Raw genomic sequence first — 23653 nt, 5'->3', positions numbered from 1 at the left:
AATAGCTTTTGTAACTGTTGATTTAAGTCCTTTTAAGTTACATGTCTGATTGTATAATAACATTTAAAACTCAGACATCCCTTAGCTTTAGAAGCACAAAAAGATTTAGCAGCTGACTCCCCTCAGCAGTGTATTTTAGTAGATCCACCTGTTCTGCTCCCTACTTTGTTTCTGGTGAATTCTCTGACTGTCGTCCCCCCCCCTCCCCCAGAAACACCCCAATCCCCCAGATCTCTGGCCTATACATATCCCAGTTTTTGTATGCCTACATAATTTTTTTTAATGTATTTCTATGGCCTGTTTGCACATGAGTTTTAGGCCTTAAGTTCTTGGGTTCCTATCACTTGTTAGCTATTGAGTTGAGGCAAAATCAAATGTGTGTTGTGGAAACTTAGCTCTTTCTCTGCTTTTTTGAAGAAATAAGGAAATAGTTTGTTGTTGGCACAAAGTTATATCTCATGATTATTGCTATTACACTGTCATGATTTTCATTATTAAATTCTTTTTTTAAGGAGTATACTACAAATTCTTGTGAGTCCTAATTCCTCCCTATCCACAAAACCTTCGATGTTCCCATGGAGTGGTTTGATCTATATACACTGTGACAATGGACAGGAGGTACTTTTTAAATTGTGTTTTTTTTTTTAAAGATTTGTTCATTTGTGCACACAGAACTGGGGTACAGGCCATAGGCTCAGGGGCGGTGAGAGGCTTTACCAGAGACAGAGTGGGGAGCAGAACAGGCAGATGGACAAAGTACACTGGTGAGGGGAGCAGTGGGCGGGTCAGGAGAAGTCTGCCACGCCATGTGGTCACCTCCAGGGCAGGTGGGGATAGAATTCATGCAGAAGTGGCTTTAGCTTCTTAGTGCTATGCTTTAACCCACTGCACCACCAGGGAGGGCCTTAAATTGTTTTTTAAGAAACATTTCTCTCCTTAATTAGAACTTACATTCCACAAAAAAAAAAAAAAAAAAAAAAAATGAAGGTGTTTGTTCAGCCTAGCTGGACTTATATAAAGCACTTATGAGTATCGGGTTTTTATAGTAATGATCTGAATGATTCTCAGGGTAATGCAGAACTGGGGCATTGAAGCAATTATTAATTTGCAATTTGGGTTTAATAAAAGAAGAGTGGGGGAAAGAAGGTAAAGCCAAAGGTTTACTTTTAGATCTAAATGTGCAACTTCTAAATTTATCAATGCTTTGTTAGTTTGATATTACTATCCTTTACCATGATTTTAAAAGTTTTTTTTTTAATTATAGCTACATTTGTGTCTAATTCTTTTATTTGGCTCATTTCAGAAAATTGTGAAAGTTCAAATTCGGGAAGATTTGACCCAACAGGAACTTGTCACTTGTATGGCCTCTAGCCCATTTGGAATCCTGTCTCCAGGCACTGAACCTGCAGTTAATTATTTGGCAAAACCAATAACAAAACCACCTTCCACAAAAATTGAAATAAGAAACAAGACTGTTACTTTTTCTGTAACAGAACCTGGTGAAACTTCAGGTATTGTATCAGCTCCTCACAGTCATCCAACTGTCAGCTTTAAATACTGTTTTCTTAATTAACCATACTTAGTGATAGGCACCAGATTTCTCCCCTACTTCAGGAAAAAACAAATTGTCATTTATAGTTATTTCAGTGATTGACTGGATTTCTCCATTCACAAGTCATTTTATGACTTGAGAGTCATAAAATGTTAAAGCCTAGGTGTCCAGTAACTGTATATTCCAGGAATCTTAGATTGTATTTGATGGGTGCTCTAGATTTTTTTAACACAATTGCTGAGAAATACATTTGCTCAGTTTCCCCATTTTTAGATGGTCATTGTAATTAATATCTAACACTAAGGGCTTTAAGGAATAAATAATAAGTAACATATAACAGTACTTTCATCTAGTGGCATGCAATTTGTTACTAATATTCTTTAAAGGTACTGAGAGTATTGTTTTTTGCCTTACCCTCCCCCATTGATGGCTCAATTTAAATTACTAGAATTGTAGGTGGGACCTGTTAGAAAGGATTTGGGACTGGTAGCTGACTGCCTCTCATTGATTTTTGTTTTCCACTCAAGCTCAGTTTACTGCTTTCATGGTCTTCCCCATGGACTTGCTCATCACCAGTAACTGTTTTCACTATTTCAGGTCTGGCACTTCTAGTCCATCACCCTCAGCCCCACTCCATCTTGCCAGCTCACTTCCTCTAGGGTTTGTAGCAATTCTCTGACCTCTTTTAGATCTCCAGTCCACTGGCCCAACTACTGTTTCACTCTTCATCTCTTCTCATCCCATGTCTTTTATAACTTTCCTTGAGTCCTACATTCCATCATAATTACTACCTCACATTAGTAACTATCTTGTGCCCCTTTCCCTCTGCATTCCTGTATAGCAAAATCCATGCCTTATTTAAATTCATTGTTTACATACTCCCTATCTCTACTTTAGTAGTAAAACATTCGAGGAGGAAACTGTAGCCTTGCCTGATTCGTCTCACCACTCAAAAGCCCCCCCTCAGTGCTCTGCTTTCCTATCAGCCTGCTTAGTATGTGACCTTTACCCATCTCCAGCGGTTAACTAACAGCTTCTTTTCAAAACTCCCATTCTCCTCCTTCTCCTCACTCCTGCCTCACTCTTTGCAGCTATTGAATTTGCTTAATTATTGAAAATAAGGCTTCTGTTCCATCACAGACTAACCCCTCTACTTGGAATTAGGCCTTCTTTCTGATATCTCTTCCTAGTGAAAGGATTGTGCTCAGACTATTTAGCTACTGTTACCACTACACCCTGAACCTGCTCCTGTCAGGGTCATTAAAGAGCTTCATTTTGCCAAACCCAGGTTCTTTTATGTGATTTTGTTAACATGACTGCCCATCACTAGCTCTCCCAGTTTTTCCCTGCCTGATGTGCTGTCTCATCTTTTCCTAGCTTCTAACACCTGTAAGTTGATTTCCTTTTCTCCTCTCATCCAGTCCATCAGCAAATCCTTTGAATCTCCCTTAAAATAGATTCTGCTGGCCCTCCTTGGTGGCGCAGCGGGTTCAAGCACAGCACTGAGAGTCTAAAGCTGCTTCCGCATGAGTTCAATTCCCGCCTGCCCCGGAGGTGACCACATGGCGTGGCAGACCTCTCCTGACCCACCCACTGCTCCCCTCAGCAGTGTACTTTTTGTCGATCTTCCTGTTCTGCTCCCCACTCTGTCTCTGTGAAGCCTCTCACCGCCCCTGCGCCTCTGGTCTGCACCCCAGTTCTGTATGCACAAATAAATAAATCTTTTTAAAAAAAATGGATTCTGCTATTTGCCTATCATTTTCATCCCATTGTAGACCTAATGCAGTTCACCACAGCATCATTTTTCAATTGAGAAACTGACATTTTAAAGGGCTCCTTCTTCCATTCTGGATTCCTTCTAGTCTCTTTTCTGCATAGAACCCAGTACTTCTTACCCAGTTAAAATGTAAATCATCTTACTGCTCCCTTACTGAGACCCTTCAGTAACCTTGCATTGCATTTCAGTAAATCCAGTTAGGCTATTAGACAAACTTGATTTTGTTAGAAAATATTGTCATTCTTTTCCTGTTGGAAAGATCTCCTTTCCTCAGAGAACTAGTGATTGCATTCTTCCCCCCCCCCCAATGTTAATGTGATTATAGAAATGAATTATCACAGTAATATGTTTATTTACCTCTCCAAAGAGTTTGAGCCTATATATATGTGATCCTTTTAGAAAGTTACCTGGAACTTGAAAATCATGGTAACAGAGACGTGAAATGGCATCTTTCTTCTTTAGCCCCACCTTATGTCAAGGTTAGTAATTACTTCACATATATTCACTTTAATGGTTAGGCTTTGTGCAAAATGTTTAAAAATTAAATTGTGAACATAGGTTGAGAATATTGATTTTTTTTGTTTGTTTTCACTAATTCATTTACTTAATTTTCACTATAGCTGTGGCTAAAACATGCATAATCCTTTTCATAGACGGTTTTAAAAGTAAACTTAGAGAATGTATGTGAAGATATATACTTGCTCTATTTAGTGCTGTTTCCAAAATCCTTTTTTAATATGAAATAACTTATTTTGAGAAATAATATAAAATTTTTATTACAGGATGTTGTGTGTTTCACACACATATTTTTCTCTCTGAGTAATTTTATTATGTTTTCAGCAAGAGGAGTTAGTTCAAGAAATGGACTTGAACATTACTTGCCAGTGTCAGCAGAATATATGCAATGTATAGTATCCCCCAGTGAGCGCTGTTTGAATTGAACAAGTTGTCATGAATACTTGTCAACAACAAGTGTTGCTTAGAACACTTGGATCATTTTCTCATATATGTCGTGACTGTGACAGTTTGGAGCTAGACTATTAGCAAATTATGCAAAAAAGGTAGAGCTGGACCTACTGAAAAGAAATGTAAGAACTCAATTGCACAGATCTTAAAAGTGCATGTCCAGGTTCTTAAGGACAAGGTAATCTTTAAACATTAAGAACAAAATAACCTGGATGGAGGCTGCTGATAAGAAGTGAGGCAGCATGAGATCTCTTATGAGCCAAGGCAAGCAGCATTCTCACTCTACGACAGGACTGGGTGTGCCTTTTCCACTGTAAAGCAAATTTTATGTTTTTAGTAACAAGGGCAGTGATGTCATTGAAATTAAACTTGTTTCATTTGATTGTTCAAATGATCTCTTTGTAGGGAGTTGACGAAAGTGGAGATGTTTTTAGAGCTACCTATGCAGCATTCATATGTTTTCCTATTTCTGGTATACTTGAAAGCCATGGCACCCAAAAGGTTAGTTTTGACTTTTTTTTCCCCCATAGCCAATTGGTTTGAACATGGTGTTGACTGACCAAAAATGGTCATCTGTATCTACCCAGGAAATTTGTTTCCCATAGACCAGTGCTGCTCATTGCCAGGTTGTACAGGACAAGCTGTACTACTTCCTGCAGCAGAAAGGTTTGCTGTTGAAAAATTGCCAGCTAAGCAAAACACAATGTTCAATGATATGGTTGATTTATATTCAGATAGAAGCACTTCATCTGACCATATACTGGCAGTACTTAGAACACATTTGAGCAGCACTGATTTGTTTTATCTACCAACCATGGTCAGAAAAAAATCTACCACAGTTCAAAAACAACAACGTGTTCCTGTCATATTTTTATGCATAAATGGTGACAGACCCCCTTTAGTTACCAGGACCCTCTGATATTTTAATTCATTTGTGAATCTGACATTGCCCCCTCAAATACTTCTTAGTGACACTAATCAGTCACTTGCCCTTTTACATGCTTTTTTATACTAATATTTTAAAATACACCTCTTCAGGCTGCAAATAAATTCTAGAATATATTTGTAAAATCATAACTGATCATAAAGGAAGCTTTGAGTAAGGATAGTGGCCACAAGCTCTATGTACTTTACTGAATATGTATAAAATAAGCTTCCAGGGGGTTTTTGACTTTATTTGAAAAACAGAGTTCTATAAGCAGAGTTTGTTTTACCTCCCACATCATAATAGAGAAAAAACAACAGAACAGGGCACATACACATTGCTTGACAGAAGTTTAGCATCTGAGAAAATGTTGCAAAAAAATAAAGATCCCCACTAGGAAAGACATAACTTATTCATGAATTGAAAGGCCTGGCTTTTTTTTTTTAAAGATTTATTTATTTATGCATTCAGAACTGGGGTAAAGGCTGGGGGTGAAGGGGCAGTGAGAGGATTCACCAGAGACAAATTGGGGAGCAGACAGGCAGATTGACGAAGTACACTGCTGAGGGGAGCAACAGGCGGATCAGGAGAGGTCTGCCTCATCATGTAGGTCACCTCTGGGGCCAGGGATCAAACTCATGCTGCGGCTAGCCTCATAGTGTTGTGCTTTAACCCGTAGCGCCACAAGAGAGGGCCCAAAAGGCCTAACACATATATAACAACAATGCATTTATCAACAGATTCTGCTAAATCCCACCTGATTGTGTTGTGGGTTTTTTGTTTTTTTTTTTAAGAAATTCACAAACTGATGCTAAAATTCATATGGACATGTATTTGACCTAGCATAACCACCACAGCTTTAAAAAAAAAAAACAAGGTTAGAGAATTTGGACTTCTCATTTTCAAAATATACTGCAAAGTTACTGGGATTAAAAGCAGTGTCGTGAGGTAAGGCTAGAAATAAAGAATACGTGGCATAAACTTGAGGGTCCCAAAATAAACCCTCACCTTTATGGTCAGTTGATTTTTCCATAAGGATATCAAGACAATTCAATAGGGAAAGAATATTTTTCAACAAATGGTGCTGAGACATTTGGATAGCTACATGCAAAAGAATTAAGCTGGACCGTTACCTCTTGTCATATACAAAAATTTACTCTGAACAGACCATACATGTAAATGTAAGGACCAAAACTATAAATCTTCATGACCTTAAGTATTCTTAATTATTATACTAATAAAGCACAAGTGTCAAAAGTAAAAATAGATGAATTATCAAACTTTAAAACTTTAGTGCTTCAAAAGATTCCATTATGAAGGTAAAAAGACAATTCAGAGTGTGTGAGAAACTATTTATGAAACAATTCTGATAGAGGATTTGTATTCATAATATGTAAAGAATGCTCATATCTCAATATAAAAACAAATACCCAGTTTAAAATATGGGCACAGGTTCTGAACAAATGTTTCTCCAAAAGAAATATATATGTAATTAAAAAAATAAATGAAAGATACTTAGAATTACTAGTCATCAGGGAACCATAAGCTTAAAGAGATGAGATCTCACTTCAAAACCTCTAAGGTGACTATTTTAAAAAGAAGGACAAAAAGGCCCTCCCTTTGGGCACAGTGGGTTAAAGCACAGCACTAAGAAGCTTAAGCCACTTCCGCATGAGTTCAATTCCAGCCTGCCCTGGAGGATATCCACATGGCGTGGCAGACCTCTCCTGACCCGCCCACTGCTCCCTCAGCAGAGTTACTTTGTCGATCTGCCTGTTCTGCTCCCCACTCTGTCTCTGGTGAATCCTCTCACCCTCCGCATCTCTGGCCTGTACCCCAGTTCTATATGAATAAATAAATAAATAAATCTTTTTAAAAATAAAAATTAAATTAAAAAAAATTTTGAAAAAGGACAAAAAGTATTGGTTAGAATATGGAAAAATTAGAACACTCATCTGATTGGTGGAAATGTTAAAAGGTATATAGCCTTTTGACAGTTTGTCAGTAAGTCATGCAGAATTACAGTGTGGCTCAAAATTCCACTTAGATCTCTATATTTAAAAGTTTAAAAACTGTTGGCCAGGGTCCACCCTGGTGGCCCAATGGGTTAAAGCACCACACTGTGGAGCTCTCTGAAGCCACTGCAGCATGAGTTTGATACCCAGGTAGGCAGACCTTTCCTGATCCTCCTGCTGCTTCCCTCAGATCTACTGAAAAGTAGATCTGTCTGTTCTCTTACCCACTCTGTCTTGGTGAATCTTCTCACCCACCACAACTCTGGCCTGTACCACAGTTCTCTAAGCATAAATAAATAAACCTTTAATTAAAAAAACTGGTTCCCAAACAAAACTTTTTGCAGTAAGTGTTCATAGCAACTCTGTTCATTATAGCTTAAAAAAAAAAACAAGTGGAAATAATCTAAATGTCCATCAACTAAAATTCATGCAGTGAATACATTGTTAAATCACACTGAATTCTAGGTCTGGTTACTTAATATACATTAAGGGGGAAAAGGAAGCATATTATTCTGGGACCCCATTTAGGGAAGTGTCACCAAATAACACAATTATTGATACATATAGCAATGATCCAAGAGGAAAAAAAGAACTCTCTGAGATGCAAACTATTTCTTAAAGTAAGAGACACACTTTTTAAAACATTGGTCAGTTTGATATGGGTGTAAAGAACTAGTAAAAGTTAAAGTTTTCATTATGTGCCTAGTATATAACTTGGAGTAATATTTTTTCACTCTATTTTCTGGTATTGGTAGGAAGTATGAAATGTATTTATAGGATATATAGTACTGTAGTCTTAGTGGTTCCAGATCCATTTGTATTTTTCCATCATTTAAGACACAGTTGATTTTATTCCTTAATCATCTGCCACTCAATCATCTACACGTGCCATGCCATTCCCTAATCTTCCTTGCCTCATTTTCTCCACCAGTCTCCTCCCTTTGCCTCCTTGCACTCAAGCATGTTGTCCACATTGTTTCCTATGCTGTGTATTAAGAGAAATTAACAATAGAATAGTTAAGTGACTTAAGTTCAGAATCGAAGGTACCTATTATTAAGCTATTTAATAGTATTTTTAACACTGGAAACTCTTTTAAGTGCTAGTAAACTTTATAAAATACTATTTTTAAACATAATAAGCTTTTTCATTAATGAACTTATTCAGGGTAACCAACAACATTCAGAAGTTAATTGGAGCTACTATAATGTAGCAAATGGTGCTTGTCTTTTCTACCTTACTGCACACCCACCCCATTCTTCATACTTTCTGTGTATCCTCTGAGCCTTCTCCAGTTAGTGGTATATGCTAGGCCTTACTGCTTTACCAGATAGCCAACAGAAGGTCTCAGCAATACTATGAAAGAGTGATTTGACCTGTTTCTTTTAGGTTTTGTACATGGCAACTGGAATTTTTTGATAACTTTTAAAAAAATATTTACATTTTATGTTACATAAAATTGTAAAGAAAACATTTTGGGGCCCTCCCTGGTGGTACAGCAGGTTAGAACATAACACTATGAAGCTATCCACAGCCGCTGGAGCACAAGTTCCCCAGCTAGGGAGCTGGCCCACATGGTGTAGCAGATCTCTCCTGACCTGCCAACAGCCCCTCAGTAGTATATTTCAGTAGATCTGCCTGTTCTGCTCCCCACTGTCTCTGGTGAGTCCTCTTAACCCGGCCCCCCCCTACCTCTGACCTGCGCCAGTTCTTGTATGCATAAATAAATGATCATGCTTAGTGAAATAAGCCAGAAAGAAAGAAATACGGGATGGTTTCACTCATAGCAGGAGTGTAAGGGATCAGGAAAAAATACATAAATAGATGGATATAGTGATTTTAATGAAGTGAAAAAAAAATCATCTAATAACTATAGACCAGAGACATTTAAGGGGGACTAGAAGGGAATAAGACCAAAATGGGTTGGAAGAACCCATGGGACTATGGTAATGGCACATGGGTGAAATGGTGGTAGGAAGTTCACAGGAATTACAACTGCGATGAAAAAAATGTACAAAATGAAGAATAATGTAAAAATATAAAATAAAAAAAGCATTTTGAATTTGATACAGTAACTATAGAATTAGCCAATGCAAAAACAACTTTCCCTATAGTTTTTTATTCCAGTGCTTTGAATTGGTAATTTAACAACATGTACAAGTTTCAGTGTCTAAACTTATCTCCTGGATGTGTTGTTTGTAGGTCTCTGTCACATTTTTGCCTAGGGGTAGAGGGAATTATGCCCAATTTTGGGATGTTGAATGTCATCACCTTAAAGAGCCTCACTTGAAAGATACCTTACGGTTTCAACTCTCTGGACAAGTGAGTAGTATACTCAATTTAAGTTTATTGTTGTGTGTATATATTGAAAACACTAGTTGAAACTGACATGGCTAATTGGCTTGAAAATGAAAAATATTTTCCAGTTTCATTAATTCTGTTGTGCAGGTTTTTAATCTTAATTTTCTCACTCATCTTCATTGATTGGCATGTTTGAGGTCTAGGTTTGGGTGTACCAAATCTATGTTTGACTTAACTCTGTGTGTGTGTATGTAAGAAACTGAATAGTACAAAGTATAGGGTTTGTGATTTGGGGAATTGTTAAATCTTAAGTCTCCTTTTAAAACTTATAAAAGAAATTGTAGAATTCAAATAGGTAAATATTCATACAATCCTAGAGTATTTCTCCTTCCTCACCCCCTTTTTTTTTTTTTAATAGAGTGTCAAATCAAAAAATGGACCTGAAATTTCATCTGTTTTCACAAATACTCTAATTAAAATAAATAATATGGTTAAGCCTCAAAGACGAGCTATATCAGAAGCTTCTGCTCTCCTGCCTGGGTATGCTGTTTTTGTCATTATAAATTTTTTCCAGTACTGTAATTACTGTAGTAAAATATTCGGTGACTTTACCTATGAGTTTGCATGTCAAGATAGAAAATATACTTCATTCTGTTCTCCCACTCCAAGATTTGTTCTGTTTTGATCTTCACTGTAGATTATTATGCTTGAATTTCGTACACATATGCACTCTTTGTGTCTTCTTCTTTCACTTGGCATTATGTTTTTGGGGACTCACTCATGGTGTTGAGTATACTTATAGTTCTAATGTAGTGTCAAGGCAGATGGAGAGAAATGAACAGATATGAGAAAGATTTAGAAAGGAAATTTGAAGGCCTCATCAGTATTGGATTATGTAAAGGGATGTGAGAATATAGGGGGTTAAGAGTGGCTCTCAGAAACCATCCCAGAAATGGGAAATACAAATGGAGGTCATGTTTAAAGGGAATTATCCCAAGTTTAGTTTGTATGTGTGCATGTGGAGATGTATTTAGATAGCCTGGGAAAGATAAATTGTGTGTTAATTGAATGTATAGGTATGTCTCAGAGTCTGAGCTAAGATACAAATCTGTGGTCACATTACTGTGAGGTCACTGGATCACCCAAAGTGGCTGGCATGGAAACAGTGTGTGTTAGTAGTTAGTGATGTCCAGGAAACAAGCATGTTGGGTTTGGAGGTGAGCCTACCCAAACCATGGAAAAATAGGTCAACTCTGGACTCGAGAAGACAAGTTAAGAAGAAGTAGTCACCGGCCCTCCCTGGTGGCACAGCGGGTTAAAGCACAGCACTGAGAAGCTTAGGCCACTTCTACATGAGTTCGATTCCCAGCCGCCCTGAAGGAGATCCACATGGCGTGGCAGACCTCTCCTGACCCGCCCGCTGCTCCCCTCAGCAGTGTACTTCGTCAATCTGTCTGTTCTGCTCCTCACTTTGTCTCTGGTGAATCCTCTCACCACTCCTGCACCTCTGGCCTGTACCCCAGTTCTATATGAATAAATAAATCTTAAAAAAAAAAAAGAAGAAGAAGAAGTAGTAGTCACCACCATCAGATGCTACCAAAACAACTCTCACATTATTCCATATCCCTGTGAAATGAAGACTGTCCAGTGGACAACACCAGGATGAAAGGACAAAGGTGCTGTCTCTTTGGTGGAGCAGCCACCCAGCACCTTCATGAGAATCCTCCTGATGTCAGTGTTTTGTTCTGAGACAAACTAAAAATTTTAAGCACTTAATAATTTGATATACTAAAATAGTTTATTTTTAAACCAATTTCCTAACCAGGCAGCTTGACTTGACTCACCGCGGAGTTTATGCCCCAGAAGATATGTACCAATTTCTGCCGACTACAGTTGGGGAATCAAGGACATTAAAAGTGAATTTGCGAAATAATTCCTTTATTACACATGCAGTAAGTTGGATATGCTGTTGTTGATTTTTGAAAAGTTAATGTATTTACTCTGGTAAATAATTTCCGAAAGTCAGAAATATGCATATGTAAGTTTATATTTTGTAATATTAAAATTACCTTTAATACTGTAGATGAAAGGCAGCTCATGGTTCTATCTGAAAATCAAAAATATTTAGTATTTATTTTCATAGTTTTGAGATTTTTAAAAAATCTTCTTAATATTGAGATTTCTGAGTAAGTTTTATTCTAGTCAAAGCTAGAGTACACTCATGAAAATTCCCTTAAATGTGCTTTGATCACATGAGAGTTTATTACCTTACCTAGTTTTGTGACTATGTTTATATATATATAATATATCTTTAATTTAATGCATTACCTATTTTTAGTATGCTCAAGTATCTAACTTCAATGATTTCATAAGGTGTTTCATATTAAATTCTAGCTGAAGTTTTTGAGTCCCAGAGAGCCTTTCTACGTCAAACATTCAAAATATGCTTTGAGGTGAGTTTATCATGTCAGTACATTCTTATCCTAGTACAGGACTTTGATTTTAGGATAGCAGAATTTCTTGGGAAGATCATTTATTGTAGCCTCTCATCTTTGTCACCAACACTGTGGGCATGTACCTGCTTGTGGATTTCAAAATACAAACAAAGGAGCCTTCAGAGAATACGTTCTTGATGCTCACTGGGCTGTTTTACAGTATAGCAGCATTGGGCAGTATTTTGAATCTAGCATAAGATTCTCAATATTTTGCAAGTCCAACATTACATAGTATCTTAATTATCATGTGATTAACTTCAGAAGAATTCTGTTCTAAATGTTATCTTCATTATGCTGAGAATGAGGGATATAAATTCTTACTAAGTGGCACAAAAACCTGCCCAAGTTGGGAAAACTTATATTTTCAAGTTGTCATTCTTCAAATATGTTATATTATTCTTAAATCAAGGCCTCATTCTCTTGTCCTCTTTATATTTACATCTCTCCATTTAATAGTTATAAAGTCTTTAATTTTAGCATTAAGCTACTATTTCAAAATGCTACTTTCAGTGAGAATTTGCAGCACTCTGCAGATAGTTTAGAACTGTCTTTCATTGAATGCTGCCTTCCAGATGCTTTTTTTTTTTTTTAGGATTTATTTATTTATTCGTACAGAACTGGGGTACAGGCCAGAGATGCGGAGGGTAAGAGGATTCACCAGAGACAGAGTGGGGTGCAGAACAGGCAGATCGACAAAGTACACTGCTGAGGGGAGCAGCGGGCTGGTCAGGAGAGGTCTGCCACGCCTTGTGGTCACTTCCGGGGCAGGCAGGCATTGAATTCATGTGGAAGTGGTTTAAGCTTCTTTGTGCTGTGCTTTAACCCGCTGAGCCACCAGGGAGGGCCTGTCTTCCAGATGCTTTCATTTCTAGCTAGACACTGAAAAGGAGATGGGTTGAAGGCGGCCTGTTCCTTCCATCTTTTACCCTTGTTTATTCACTTTTTCATCTCCCATCACTCCTCCCCATCTACACACTATGAAATGTGTTATTTATACACGTTAAAGTGTTAAGCTGTAATTGTACTTTTTAGGCCTCCCTGGTGGCATATGGGGTGTCTCAGCACTATCACTGCTGCAGTCTGAGTTCAGTCCCTACCAGAGAGCTGATCCACATAAGGTGCACTCCTGTCACTGGCTGCTCCCCTTAGCAGTGTATTTCAGTGCATCTGCCTGTGCTGCTCCCAACTCTGGTGAATCCTCTCACCCCCATGCACCTCTGGCCTATACCCAGTTCTTCTACACAAAAAAGTAAAGAGTTATGCTCCACCTTTGCCTCTAAGGAGACCGACATGAAGTTACAAACTGCTAATTAAATGTTGAATATATCTAGGTAAATTCAATACTGAATATATGCAAAAAGTTATTGACTTAATCTCATGAAGCCTCAGTTTCTTAATCTGTAAAAGGAGGTGGTGATGCTCCTGACAGCATGGAGTAATGCAATTTCTAAGTAGAAAAGTAATTGCTACTAGAAAAAAATTTATTGATAATGTAGAGAAGCAGGAGAGCTGTGCAAATGCTGATGCAGTCATGGGAAGTACTTAACTGATGATATCAGCCTTAGCATAATTGAACCTTCTCTTTAGTTGACCCTTACTGGCTGGGTCCTGTAATACTAACCCCACAGATTTTGATCACAATCAAAGACTTAAATCAGTTCTTCCCCCACTTAATCCCTTTACATAGGGATTAACAACTGCACAGGAAAGTTCTAAGGTTAAAGAACTACAAATCCAGTTTTTCCAGCTTCTCTGTTCTGAGTGCCTATCTCCCAGCAGGCTGTGCATCTCCAGTTAGTGAATGTCTGTCCTGATTGAAGTCAGACTGGTACTGTGTATACTCAAACATTGGTACTTACTGCTAATAAACACAGGGGCAGAACTGTGCAAAAAATTCATTTTTTTATAAATGAATCATTTATATTCCCAATTGTACTTTTTAGTAACTTATATGCTCACCGATAATAGATACTGAATAAATTATACTGTTATCTTATTTCAAACTGTATTGTAATGATAACCCATTACCTTATCCCATCCTCTTATCTGGTTCATATTGCCAGATCTTACCAGTTTTTTTTGCAGGTGTATATCTTCAAATATGAAGTAGATCAAGTGGAATACTTCTGTGTAAATTAGTGTACACACGTCATAAACTACTGCAAATGGCTTTGATTTTCTGGAAAGATTTTTGTTTCAAGGAGTTCTAAAACATTACTTTAAAAAAAAAAGGCTTCAGGCCTCCCTGGTGTTGCTAAGGGTTGAAGCGCAGCACTATGAAGCTATCTGTAGCCACTGTAGCATAAATTCGATTCCCAGCCAGGTAGGGAACCCACATGGTGCAGCAGACTTCTCCTGTATGGCCTTCTCCTCCCCTCAGCAGTGTATTTTTGTGGACCTGCTTGTTCTGGGTTCTGGTAAATCCTCTTACCTCACCCTCCCTGCACCTTTATCCTGTGTTCCAGTTCCTGTATGCATAAATAATTTTTTTTAAGTTTCAAGTAAAATAAACTATTATTTAAAAAAAAAGTTTTAAGAAGTCTTAACAGATTCCCACTCCCATTTTTAAATTCCCTTAAACGAATATCAAAGATATTTTTAAAACAGTGTTTGCCTACAGTTCAACTGTAGTTTGGTAAAGAATCATTTAAAATGGCTTGTTATATTGTTCAGCTTTGTTATTTCTGTTTCTCATCTTATGACCAGAGGATGGTCCAGTGAACATTTGTTGCTGTTAAACATTCATTTTCTAACTTTCATCACTAAATATGTGCACACAGTCTCTTTGATGATACCCTTTAATTTGCTTTTACAGATCTTTTTGAAATTCTATTTCAGCTGAAATTTCTAAGCCAACTCATCTACCTTGATCTTTCCTATTAGGAACAAGGTCAATTGTTTGAAAGACCTCTAAGAGGAATTTGGGGTGGTATAATGTAGTTGACATTGAGGTACTATATATTAATAGAATGCTGACAGTACCTTAAAATTTAAGGTACTGAAATTTACTTTTGGCTGTTAGCCATCTCTTTCATCACTGAAATTTTTTTTTTTTTTTCACAAAATACGGAATTGTGAAAATTCCCTTTCTCTGAACCTATCTGAATTGAGAGTAGTCGTCTTACTGGCCATAGCACGAACTATCCGCATATTCTTCCTTTTCTTCATTTTCTTCCTGACTCAATTATTACAGACAGTATGGGAAATGTAGCTTAAAACAATTATAATTTGAAATTCAGTGTTTGTAAATAATGTGGCATTTTGCTTAGCTTCAGCTTTTTTTGCTAGACACCAATTTTGAAATATATATGCTCATTGTTAGCTATCTAAAAGTAGTTTTATAGAGTTAAGCTTGTTGATTTGATTCCAATGCTAGAATTGTTTAAGCTGTCAAAATGGAACATGCTATTCTATGTGGTCTAGAGCATTTCTAGAGGATTTCTCTAGATATTTCATACCAAAGTCACAGCCAAGGAACATGACACTATCATTAAAAAAGCAAGAATTTATTACTTCTTTTAAGATGACACCTTGAATGTACTGGTGTGCTGGGTTTTGGTTATTGGTTTTTCCCCATCCCTTTTAAAGTAAAAAAGAAACATTAATGGTTTATTTAATTTACACATTCAGATAAACCATTTAAATGAAAATAGGGACAGATAATGAATGAGGTGACTTAGAGTGCACTTCTACAACTGCCTCTAGACTGCTAATTCATGTTTGTTGTCATGTTTTTGCTGTAAAATTAGCAAAGGTTTTCAACTAGACCTCTGTTAGGTTCAGCATACTTTCTCTTTTCTCTTTTTTGTGTGCACATGCATTCATCCATAAAAAAGATAAAGCAGTTTCTGAAAATTGTACAAGGTACTATTTTAAGTACAACTGTCTTACTGGCAGTATTCTGTACTCATGTTAGACTTAATGGTTTTTGTAAATCATGTTCCAGTTTATTCACAGTATTTGTAAATAAAGCAGAGGATAAATGTTTATTATAATACTTGTTAAAAAAATCACTTCCTTAGTTAAGCATAGACCAGTACTATCTGCCATTTGAAATTTGTTAATAATGGAATCTTCCAGAGATTTATTTTGGAATATTTTACTTTAGTTATTTATAAATTACAAACTGTCTTATGTTGACAATCATACTACTTTATTCTGAGCACTAAACAACTAGCATGAAACAAAAATTGTTTCTCAATTCCATAGACTATGTGCCTTTTTTAACTTTGTTTTGAAAGATTTATTTTATTTATTAGTTTATTCATACAAGAGCTAGTATAGGCCAGAAGTGTGTTTGGTAAAAGGATTCACCAAAGATAGAGTAGGGAGCAAAACAGGGTTGATCGAAATGTATAGCTGAGGGGAGCAGCTGGCAAGACAGGAGAGGTCTGCTGCCCCATGTGGGTCAGCTCCTTGTCCAGAGATTGAACTCAACCCCAGGAATCATACTTGAATTAGGGCATCGAACTTGAACTAGTACTGCAGTGGCTAGCTTGATAGTGCTGAGACTTAACTCCTTGCACCACCAGAGAGGCCCCCAGATCCCATTTTTTAAAAACACATTGTAGTGTTTGACATGTGAAAGTAAGTTATAATGCATTTGAAGAAAATAACCCAGACTTTAAAAATATTACTGATAATTACATATTATCAGTTATATCCAGGAAAAAGACTTTGTGCACCAGAAAACTAACACTAGTCTGGGTTTATCAGAAAATAAGAAAAAGAAAGCATGTATCAGTTGAATTTGGGGGGCTTATAACAACACTGTGTATGATTTTCAGGAATAAGTTCATACCCCCTCATTTGTATGTCAACACACCACACCGACCACCAAAGCACCACCCACAGTCCATTACCCTAGACCTGGACCCTTCCCCACTTTGTTATCCTTCTTTCTCCCTCCCTCCCCGCCCCCCCCCCTTTAGTACCCTCAATTGAGAAGTAATATTTCTAGGGTTTGTTGTGGGTTAATTTTGTCAGTGTATCACATTTGATTGTTGAACTTTAAATAAGTATCTTCTGAGGAAAATCTAAAAGTTAATCAATTTTCACTTATGATTAAAACTTGAGTTGATGACCTCAGGCTGTGTTCAAGTGTCTGCCCTCTCATTCATCATGGAAATAAAGGTATCTTTGAAGATCTTAGGACTTAGTTTTAGGAACAAAAATTTGCTAACCTGCTACTTTTAAGCAGAGGCTACTCATTATCTACCTCAGTATAATCTTAAGAGCTTCTAAGATTTTTGATTAAAAGTTCCATAAATTACCTGTGGCAGGGGATTCATTTGTTACTTAGATCAGTTTGCTGACATCTCTTCTTTTTATAGAGCTCAACATTACATCAACATGCCTGTGCAGTTCAGACCAAAGTCAGCGGGCAAATTTGAAGCTTTACTTGTCATTCAAACAGACGAAGGCAAAAGCATTGCTATTCGACTAAGTGGGGAAGCTCTCGAAAAATATTAACTCAAATACATTCTCTGTAAAGTAAATTACATTATATTTTTGGTAATTTTATTTGTCTACACTACACTACGATTATGCTTTTGTATATATTTTGTACTATAAATTGGATATGTATAACTAGATTTGTTTGTTATTTTGAGAAGTTAACACTGAAGACCTAACTAGAAATATCATGTATGTAGCCTATAGTATTGTACTTAACTTTTATAGGGGGAGAAGAGAGCTCTATTTTTACATTGATTATGACATTTTGAATAAATACGGCATATATTTTAATGTGGCTTACCCAGAAATAAACTTAGTTCCATTGAACTTGTGTTTTTAATGTGTCTTTCAGAAATCAAAATAATCCTTTATTTTGCTGAATATTTCTGAGTGCCTGGATCTGTTCTGAGATTTTCCCCTTTTATCAGTCGAGGACTTAGAGATAGACCCTTTCTTGGCAGAGAGGTCTGAGCAAGAGAAGGGACAGTTCCTCTTGCTGTATTCTCCAGGTACCCATAATAGCATCTGAGGACAGACAGGCAAGATGATAGCAGACTATGGGTGGGGCTGAACCTGTAGATGGGCTGGGATGGCGTGGTCTAGTGTAGATGAATAAGATGAATAAGGTTGATGAGCAACTAAATATCAACACAAGGCGTGACAATTTGGATAGGGATCCAAACCTTAGTTTTTCTATTTTGGGTGTGCAGATGCAAATAATAGAAACTTTTCTTGAAGTAATTAGGGAAAAAGTAATCTTAGTATATGTCCGGTTTTAAAAAGTTTTATTATACTGCTTGTAAAACAGCCGTGAAATCACAAACCTGCAGGTCCCAACTAGGTCAACACATTTGACACAGTCCTGATTGTCAAGCAGGCAAAACTTAAAGTTCTGTAGATCCATTGATGGTTAGTTTGCCTCATCATTGCTGAGTTAGTCCAGAAATGAGACTGAATTAAGAGAGCATCTATTTTTAGTCTTAATTTAAACTGAGGTAGTGATGATTTTATATGTACAATATACTTTTGTGTGTGGTACACTTCTCTGGGCTGTTTCTCATAAATATGAACTTGTTTTTGCTCTTAAACAGCTTCTCTTTTCAATTCAGTTTTAACTTTCCAGATGTTTATATTTAACGTCATGGCGTCTTATTAAATAATTTTGTAGAGATTTGATAAAAACCTTGTTCTAAATTGAAAAACTTCCTAAATGAGATTGATTTTTATATAAATATTTTGTATTTGGGGCCCTCCCTGGTGGCACAGTGGATTAAAGCACAGCACTGAAAAGCTAAAGCCATTTCCGCATGAGTTCAGTCCCCACCTGACCAGGAGGTGACCCCACATGGCGAGGCAGACCTCTCCTGGCCCGCCAGCTGCTCCCTTCAGCAGTGTACTTCGACAGTCTGCTCTCCACTCTGTCTCTGGTGAGTCCTCTTACTGCCCCTGCACCTCTGACCTGTACCCCAGTTCTGTATGCATAAGTTTAAAAAAAAAAACTTAAAAATAAATTTTTTTATTTAGTGAAAACTAATTTATCATTCCTCTCACAGACTTTCCTCTGTTGCTGCTCACTCTGGAGACCTTGGCACAATTTAATATTGTTGGTTCCGAAACTAGCAGCTGGCTTATTTGGAGGAATTTTGAGGAATTTTAGGCAAGTCATATTTTTTTTTAGTTTTTTAGTCAGCTACTACTGAATTTCTGCATACCACTGTGAATTTTTGTAACCACAGGTCCATCTTCCTGCCAATTCACCCCTGTGATTGCACTCTGCCTCACTAATTAGAGACTCTGTCCCCCAGTACAAAACCTAAATCTCCAAACATACAGGTCCACATTTGCAGGCATTGTTAGCCTATAATAGTCATTATAACTAGTCAGTGACACATAAAAGTAGTAAAACTACACAATTCAAATATTAAATTTAATGCAGGACAAGTTTACTTGTTTTTTTCTCTTTTCACACAGTTCCAAAGTCTCTTCATACAGTTCCTTATTACCTTTGGGTAAGAGAATGAGCAGAGAACTTAAAATGTTTAGACATTCTAAAAATAGTTACTTTGTAAGTAAGGATCATTAGAATCAGGAATATGGTGGATATGGCCAGCACTTTCTAAAAGAGCCCACAATTCTTATCTCCTAGTATTCAGAGTCCTGTTACTCCCTCCACTTAAATAACTTGTTTCTAACCAGTAAAATACCCTAACTTTGATGAAACATCCCATCTGTGATACTATAAAACCTGACTTCAATTTGCTAGCAGATTCTTTTTTTGCTGACTTTAATAAAGCAACCTGCTACCCTAGGGAGGGCCACTTGGCAAAGAATCAAAGGTGCTGCCTAATCAACAGCTGTCTCGGAACTGGGGACTGAATCCAGAAAGCCAAAAGGAAGTGGAGTTTGCCAACCACCACATACAGGAGTTTGAAAGTGGATCTTTTCCCAGTTAAATGAATCTTTGAGATGAAAGCCTTGTCCTGGCCAGCTCCTTGACTGCAGCCTGTGGGATGCCCCTGCACAGAGAACCTAACAGTACTGCAGGATTCTAGACCCACAGAAAAAATAGGTGATAAGTGCTTGCTTTTTAAGTGACTGAATTTGTGGTGGTTATTCAGTAGTAGATCACACAGTAGGTGCTTTTCCTGAAGAAAAAAAAAAAAGCCACTACAAGTTTAACAAGCTTGTACAGTTCAGCCACAATGCTGAAAAATTTCATGTAAAGATTCCAAGGACTAGTGAGCATTGTGACTAAAAAAATTTCTTTTTTTAAACTGTATGTGAAATAGATACTCCCCTGATTACCTGGCATAAAAAAAAAAAGTTTGCTTTTTATGACAGGTAAAGATTTGGACATACTCTGTCAAAGAGTAAATTTCATTTCGCCTGTGCCTGTGCTCACCCCAAAAAATAAAATGTTGAAAATAAGTATTTTATTCTATGATCAGGTTGACATATACAGCAGAAAGCAACTTCCTCCTTGATAGAACTTTCAGATGTAAGTTCTACGTTATTCGACTCTAATAGATGCTTAGAATGTATTTGATAAGATTCAACATTCAATGTGTTGAAAGCCCTTGAAAAATTGGAGATAAACAAAACACGCCTTCACATAAGAAAACCCATAACTAATATGTTCATATTACCATGTGCATGGTAAAAACTAAAGGTTTTTCCACTAAGATATGATAAAGAGAAGGATGTTGACTCTCACCTATGCTATTCAACACAGTATTGGATGTTCTAGTGAGAGCAATTTGACAAAAGGAAAATAAAGAAATCCAGTTGAGAAAGTTACTGTTTGCAGATGACATATAATATGCATAGAGAACCTTCAATATTCCACAGAAAAACTTAAGTGAAATAATGAGTTTAGCAAAGAGGGAGGGTATAGAATCAACACATAAATCAGTTGCTTTCCTATACACAATGAGACAAAAGGAAATTAAGAAACTGATTTCATTTAAAATTATCAAAAAAAAATATTAAATACCTAGGAATAAACCTAACAAAGGATGTAAAACATCTATACAAAGAAAACTAAGACATTGTTGAAAGAAATAAAACACAGAGATGGAAAAAAATAGTCTCTGTTCATTGACTATTGTCAAAATAGTGATTGTACTCACAGCAATATGCAGATTAAGCACATGTTTCAAAGAACTGGATCAAATACTACTGAAATTCGTATGGAACCAAATAGCAAGGGTAATTTGACGAGAATGGAGGTGTCACACTTCCAGTGCTCAAGCTATATTATAAAGCCATAATAATTAAAAACAGCCTGGTACTGGAACAAAACTAGACAGAAAGACCAATGGAATACAATTGAGAATGCAGAAATAAAGCCACATTATATGAACAGTTAATCTATGATAAAGGAGCCTAAAATATACACTGGAACAAGGACAGCCTCTTCAATAACTGATGTTGGGAAAACTGGTCAACTACATGAAAAGAATGTAGCTAGACCACAATTTCATACAATACACCAAAATACATTCAACATGGATCAAAGACTTGGATATAAAACCTGAAAACCATAAAACCTGAAACCATGAAATACATAGAAGGAAACAGATAATACATAGGATTCTTTATGGGATTAATGAAGATAAAAGAGATAATACATAGGAATCCTTATGGGGTTCAAAAGAAAAACAAGAAACTGCATCAGACTAAAAGCTGTATAGCAAAAGAAACCATGACTTAAATGAAAAGACAGCCTAATGAATGGGAGAAGATAACGTGCCCACCATACATCTGACAAAAGCTGATATCAAAGATATGCAAAGAACTCATAAAACTCTAAAAACAAATATACAAAACTAACCCAAACAAAAAAAAAGCCAAGGAACTCATCGGACACCTTTCCAAAGAAGACATTAAGGGCTTTCCTGGTGGTCTAGGAGTTGCCTCAGAACTACCACCCCTATGGCTTGAGTTCGATGCCAGCCAGAGAGCTGACCCACATGGCATAGCAGACCTCACCTGTCTCACCGCTGCTCCCCTCAACAGTGTATCTCAGTAGATTGCCCTATTCTGTTCCCCACTCTGATGAAACCTTTCACTCCCTGCACCTCAGTTCTAGGCAAAATAAATAACAATCTTACAATAGCATAATGATTTTTTTTAAGATTTTATGCATACAGGGCCGGGGATTGAACTCACACTAAAGTGGCCACTGCCAGCTTCACAGTGCTGTACTCCAACCCACCTGGGAGGGCCCAGTAATGATTCTTTCTAAAAAAAGATGTTGACCAGCCCAGCAAGCACATTAAAAAAATGTTCACAGTCACATTACTAGAGAAATTTAAAAGCAAGACCGCAGTGAGTTACTACTCACACGTGTGAGAATGGCCCATATTGATAAAACCAGAAACAAGTGCCAGTGAGGATGTGAAGAAAAGGGAGCCTTCCTACACTGCTGGTGGGAATGCAAACTGATCCAGCCATGATGGAAAGCTGTGTGGAGGTGTCTCAAACATGGATCTGCCACTAGACCCAATTCCACTGCAAGGCATTCATCCAAAAACTTCAAAACCACCAATTCAGAAAGAAACTTGCACTCCCATGTTTATTACAGAGCTATTTGCTAAACTAGCTAAACTATGAGGAAAACTTAAGTGCCCCAGAAGAGATGAGTGGGTCAAGATGTGGTGCATATACACGATGAAAAAGTACTCACCAATCAAAAATAAACTCACCATTTGCAGCCACATGGATGAAGCTTGAAAAGATAATGCTGAGTAAAATAAGTAGTAAGATAAATATCATGTGGTGTCAGTAATATTTGGAGCATAAATTAACACTCAAGCACAGCTGAAAACTAACCGTTAATAGCTGATTTTTCTCAGAAGTGAGACACCAATAGGGAGAGGGAGAAGAATAAAAAGGGAAGGAAGCATTGGTGCAATATGTGGGAGTTGGGTGCACTATGGTGATAATCCCTAATGGGGGTACCTCAGTACTCATTAAAAATAATTTTAAAAAATACATGGGTGAACATCTGTTTCTTGGTATTTTAGAGGAAATATCAAGAATATGATATAGAAATAGATGGACACTCATTTAAAAAATGTATTTCTGTCTCAAAGCAAAAGTAAATTGTGCTAATGGAGAAGCACTAGAGGTGCAGAGTTGGGGACAGACTGTGACTGTCTACTCCACATTGCAGCCCAAGGTTGTCTTAGGGCTCCAGTGCATGGAGAGAAAGTCGGGGGATAGATGAGATGTGTAAAACAGATAATTTAATTGTTGCTATGGATTTCCAAGAAAATTTCCTTAAAAAATATATAATAAGCCAGCTCAGTGATGTGACTTGGTACAAAATTGATATACAGAAATCAGTAGACTATATGTGAAAAATAATAAGCACTCAGAAGAGTGGAAGAAACAATAAAACACCTAGGAACAAACAAATAATGAACTGTAAGTTTATTTGGAGAGTATTTTAAAGTGCTGCTTGAAGTGTAGAAGGAGGGAAAAAGAATGACATGTGGCCCTCCCTGGTGGCGCAGTGGGTTAAAGCACTGCACTAAGAAGCTGAAACCACTTCCCCATGAGTTTGACTCCCTCCTGCCCCGGAGGTGACCACATGGTGTGGCAGACCTCTCCTGACCCGCCCGCTGCTCCCCTCAGCAGTGTACTTCGTTGATCTGCCTGTT

At 37.2% G+C, this 23653-nt stretch overlaps 1 protein-coding gene across 1 annotated transcript in view; it reads left to right on the top strand.

Annotated features, from left to right (window-relative positions):
• The window catches only part of CEP192 (centrosomal protein 192kDa), a 120027-nt gene extending 102234 nt beyond the window's left edge, over positions 1 to 17793 (top strand). Inside the window, exons 36-44 of the mRNA XM_004683968.2 lie at positions 513 to 618; positions 1304 to 1511; positions 3729 to 3808; positions 4701 to 4796; positions 9436 to 9555; positions 9953 to 10074; positions 11360 to 11486; positions 11929 to 11987; positions 17363 to 17793. Of these exons, the coding sequence (XP_004684025.1) occupies positions 513 to 618; positions 1304 to 1511; positions 3729 to 3808; positions 4701 to 4796; positions 9436 to 9555; positions 9953 to 10074; positions 11360 to 11486; positions 11929 to 11987; positions 17363 to 17501 (1057 nt within the window). The 3' untranslated portion in view covers positions 17502 to 17793. The remainder of the gene's footprint in view (positions 1 to 512; positions 619 to 1303; positions 1512 to 3728; positions 3809 to 4700; positions 4797 to 9435; positions 9556 to 9952; positions 10075 to 11359; positions 11487 to 11928; positions 11988 to 17362) is intronic.
• Positions 17794 to 23653: the final 5860 nt, after the last annotated feature.

This window comes from Condylura cristata, unplaced genomic scaffold (genome assembly GCF_000260355.1).
Source record: "Condylura cristata isolate star-nosed mole 26May11 unplaced genomic scaffold, ConCri1.0 scaffold00016, whole genome shotgun sequence".
NCBI classification, from domain to species: Eukaryota; Metazoa; Chordata; class Mammalia; order Eulipotyphla; family Talpidae; genus Condylura; species Condylura cristata.
This window is presented reverse-complemented; position numbering and strand designations above follow the sequence as displayed.